At 35.1% G+C, this 5027-nt stretch overlaps 1 protein-coding gene across 1 annotated transcript in view; it reads right to left on the reverse strand.

The window, feature by feature from the left end:
- Positions 1–206: 206 nt before the first annotated feature.
- The window catches only part of pde6gb (phosphodiesterase 6G, cGMP-specific, rod, gamma, paralog b), an 8138-nt gene continuing 3317 nt past the window's right edge, over positions 207–5027 (reverse strand). The window contains 3 exon segments of the mRNA NM_001243082.2: positions 207–1663; positions 1881–1921; positions 3846–4036. Of these exon segments, the coding sequence (NP_001230011.1) occupies positions 1587–1663; positions 1881–1921; positions 3846–3991 (264 nt within the window). The 5' untranslated portion in view covers positions 3992–4036 and the 3' untranslated portion in view covers positions 207–1586.

The raw sequence follows: 5027 nt of genomic DNA on the forward strand, positions 1-5027 counted from the left end.
TTCAAAGACAAGAATGGGTGCTGATCAATTAGTTTACGATAACTTTAATGAAAGGTTTTGATCCACTTCAAATGTTGACCACTAGATCTTTTTCCACAGGTGGAAGCATACTATTTATAAAAATTATTTAAACATTACTATTCTTTATTTATTTCCCTCGCCATGACTCTTACAAGAATGTCAGATGCATAAAAAACAAGCAAATCTTTTTTTCCTCTTTTTTTCAAGCTTTATTTTGATCTCATCCTGTAGAGAGAAAACGTCACTTCAGTCACCGCTGTTGTCAACCCAAACATGCTCTTAAAAGCATGAATACTCAATCTAAAATCAATATATGCACAATATAGGCCAGACAGCACAGAAAAACATCAGAATTCACAAGGACACAATGCTAACAAACATCATGTTAATTTCTGCACACTTCCTTGATAATTATTCCTTCTTATTCAAACCACTTCTGTTTGGTTTTATCAACTAAAAGAATGGGGGAGATGACTGTACGAGAAATGGGCTTTTTACACTGCAGAAGATTTAATGAAATCCAACACAAACAATGGATGACGAATGAATGAATGAATGAATGAATGAATGAATGAATGACTATAAAGTGGTGAAGAAAGTGCATGCAACAAACAGAAAGTGGGAAAAAACTCTAAAGTAAAATAAAGTTGTCTAAAAAATCAGAGTCAAGAATGTTTAAATGCTGCTACTGTACATGATCAAATGAGAATGAATAATATAATACAATGAAATGTACAAATGGAAATATATGATTGTAAAACTAAAAAGGGATGATGTTGAAGAAAAATATGACGATGAGGATGAAAAAATAGCACATAATGATCACGAATGAAAGAAACACAAGACACGACAGCCCAATACTGACTCTATGAGTCACCTGAGAGACTTTCTGAAACCGAAAGTACAGCCAAAAATGATTTCTAATGATGCGACTGTGTGTGTCACTGCATAAAGAGGTTGCAAAAGCACAAAACAACACTTCTTGATGGCATTTCTGCAACTTAAAAACAAAATAAAAAGAAAACGCAAACTTTAACATCTGCATTGATTACCCAATTGAAAAAAGTTTAAGTTTAATTTAGTGTCGGCCAGCAGAGGGTGTTTCATCTCTACAGGACTTTGATCTTTTCTTAAACTCGGTGAAGATGGACAGACGAGGCACCGAGGCACGTGAAATGAGAAGCCAGGCATTTCACGGGCACATCTCATGTTTTTTTTAACTCACTTTGAGGCTGTCTTGCTTGCGTAAGTTTTGTTTTTTGGGAAGAAAAGAATAGAAAAGAAAAGAGCAGCATGCTTTTCTAGGCAAACAGAATGCGGCCTGATGGGATCGTATACATCTTTCTCTTCTACAGTTTGAGCAGAACCTGTTCTTGAACTGCAAGAAAGAAAAGAAACCTGTGGGATGGATAGTCAGGTAGATTTTTTTTTCTTCTTTGTAACCATTTTTCCATTTTTATACAATAAACGCTGCTGTTTTTGTGTTATAAAAGTCGAAATGATCCACTTGGAGCCGATGGAGGACGTGGCAGAAAGGGGTCTAAATTGCACAAACGATGACAGGCTCAGATGATGCCATACTGAGCCAATTCGTGAAGCTCCAGATGGTTGAAGGCCTCCCAGGGGCAGATGACGGTGATGTCTGGAGGTAGAAAACACAGCGATATGAGTTCATCTGTCATTCGAAGGGTAATGTAAGCTGATTGAAGGCTAGTTATTGTTTAATCATGCCATTGATGATTCTCAGTATAAGAGCTTTGACTGACACACAGGCACTAATCATGTAGACAAGGGCGACTTAGCATAGATGTGATTCATATTGGCAAAAACACGTGAGGTGAAATGCAGATTAGACTTACCAGTGCCTAAACCTTCCATGCCGGGGATGTCATCTCCGAACCTGTTCAAATGAAATGAATTAAATACACAATGAAATAAAATAATTATACAATGACATGAGAGATAATATAAAAAAAATAAGAATAAATAAATTAAATTAAATTAAATGCATTACAAATGAAAAGAAATATATATATATATATATATATATATATATATATATATTTTTTTTTTTTTTTTTTTTTTTTTATAAAATAAAATGAAAATTTAAAAAGAAAATTTTAAATAGTTATAAAACGAAATGTAAAATTTAATTAAAGACAGGGCTTAACCAGCAAGCGAGGTAAGCAGTCACTAAGGGCCGCGGGTAACTCTTTTATACTATATATTATATATTTTCTATCATATGTTGTAAAATCTGTTCATAACTGTTAAGATTTGAACGTTATTACTTCTTTTCAACACCGGGGCCCCCATGAATAATGGAATGTTCCGGTTTGAGTGCTTCTGCCAGCCAGTGTTGATAACTTAGCAACTTTTTAGACCGCCCCTAGTGCCAAATAAAAAAAAGCGACTAGTGAATGTTTTTAGGTGTTGCTGGAGATTTTTAGAGACTCTCATTGTGTCCGTGCTGTACCATTCCTAACGTTACTCTTCACAACGAGGTGCGGGTGATGCCGACTCAAGAGCACTCAAAGGCGACACAGTACCACACACCCGTCTCTCACACCTGCAGCATTGAGAGCAGATCATTCCTCTGCATGTCTTCGGCAAATGTTTTAGCACCGGGAGCGTGAGGTCTTTCCCTGGTACAGTCAAACCGATCTGCTTATTTTTTTCACAGAGATTTTAGTGACACCAGCCTGCCAGCAATAAGAGTAAAGGCAGGTAGAGTAGGCAGGAGTGAGAATTTTGAGAACATTTGAGGAAAAAAGTAGAAATACAACAAACAACGAAGCGCAGCTTCCTCTGCCATCCTGCTGTCTGGCTAAAACAGCTGTTAGATGATGAGCGCTGAAACGGCCACCGAATCACAAACAGCAATTACCCAATTTATATGTAAAATGCTTTTCAATAATTTTTATTATTATTAAAATTTAATCACAGAGATAGCTAATTAACTGTACATCAGGGTACCCAAACTAGGCCCCCATACCTTGAATTGCTTAGGGCCCCCAAATCCCTAATTCCGCCCCTGATTAAAGAGTATATACAGTTGAAGTCAGAATTATGAGCCCCCCTATATTTTTTTTTTAATATTTCCAGAATAATGTTCAACAGGGCAAGGAAATTTTAACAGTATGTCTGATAATATTTTTTTCTACTGGAGAAAGTCTTATTTGTTTTATTTTGGCTAGAATAAAAGCAGTTTTAAATTTTTTAAAGCAATTTTAAGGTCACAATTATTAGCCCCATTAAGCTATATATTTTTTCAACAGTCTGCAGAACAAACCCTAGTTAAACAATAACTTACCTAATTACCCTAACCTGCTTAGTTAACCTAATTAACCTAGTTAGGCCTTTAAATGTCACTTTAAGCTGTATAGAAGTGTCTTAAAAAATTGTAGGCAAATATTTTGCACTGTCATCATGGCAAAGATAAAATAAATCAGTTATTAGAAATGAGTTATTAAAACTATTATGTTTAGAAACGGGTTGAAAAAAATCTCTCTGTTAACCAAAAATTGTGGAATAAAATTAACGGAGCTAATAATTCACGGGGGCTAATAATTCTGACTTCAACTGTATATATTTTTAAAAAAATCATTTATATAAATATAAAATTAAATGACAATTTATTAAATTACTTATTAAATAGAAATAATTAGATGCATTATTTCCTTTCAATAATATTCTGAAAATACATTATACATATTTTTAGAACGTAATCTTGCAGAATAACAAGATATATCCTTCTCATTGCTTTATTATTATTTTAGTATACAAAAATGTGTGACAAAAACGTTTTACTCTATGTCTCTTACCCTTGGATACCCTTCTTTGGGGGCTTGCTCTTGAACTGGCGGGTTTGCCTTTGCTTGAATTTAGGGGGCCCTTTGCGTGGTGTTGCGGGACCACCGGTGACTCGGGTGGCCGATTTGATCTCTGGTTTGGGCGGCTCAAGATTCATGGCTGTTGGTCACTTCTCTTTGGATTTGCTCCCCGTGATGTAGAGCTGAGGTAAATATAGCAAAAAGACTGGACTGAGTTTATATACACACAAAGATGTATTGATTTTTCTATAAAATGTACTTTTTTAATTAATTCTGAAAAAAGAATTTATTGAAAAGACATTTTTGACACATAAATATACATTGATTTTTATTCAGAATAAAAATTCTTTAAAAAATCATTTACGTTTCAGTTTCTGTTAAACAGAAAAGAAGATATTTTGAAAAGTGTTGGAAACCAGTAACCACTAACTATCATACTGTATATATATATATATATATATATATATATATATATATATATATATATATATATATATATCCACATTTTTTATGTTACAGCCTTATTCCAAAATTAATTCTAAAATTAATTTATTTCATCAAAATTCTACACACAAAACCTTATAATGACAATGTGAAAAAAGAGTTTTTGAAATTTAAAAATAGCTGAAAAAGCACATGTACGTAAGTATTCACAGCCTTTGCAATGAAGCTCTAAATTGAGCTCGGGTCCATTCTGTTTCCACTGATCATTCTTGAGATGTTTCAGCAGCTTAATTGGAGGTAACCTGTGGTAAATTCAGTTGATTGGATATGATTTAAAAAGGCTACACCTGTCTATATCAGGTCCCAGGGTTGATAGTGCATGTCAAAGCACAAACCAAGCATGAAGACAAAGGAATTGTCTGTAGACCTCTGAGACAGGATTTTCTCAAGTCACAAGGCTGGGGAAGGTTACAGAAACATTTCTGCTGCTCTGAAAGTTCCAATAAACACAGTGGCCTCCATCACCTGTAAGTGGAAGATGTTTGGAACCACCAGGACTCTTCCCAGAGCTGGAAAGGCCATCTAAGCCGAGTGATCGGGGAGAAGGGCCTTAGTCAGGTGATCAATAACCCGATGGTCACTATGTCTGAGCTCCAGCATTCTTCTGTGGAGAGAGGCTAACCTTACAGAAGGACAACCATCTGTGCAGCAATCCACCAATCAGGCCTG

This window comes from Danio rerio, chromosome 12, assembly GCF_049306965.1.
Source record: "Danio rerio strain Tuebingen ecotype United States chromosome 12, GRCz12tu, whole genome shotgun sequence".
NCBI lineage: Eukaryota > Metazoa > Chordata > Actinopteri > Cypriniformes > Danionidae > Danio > Danio rerio.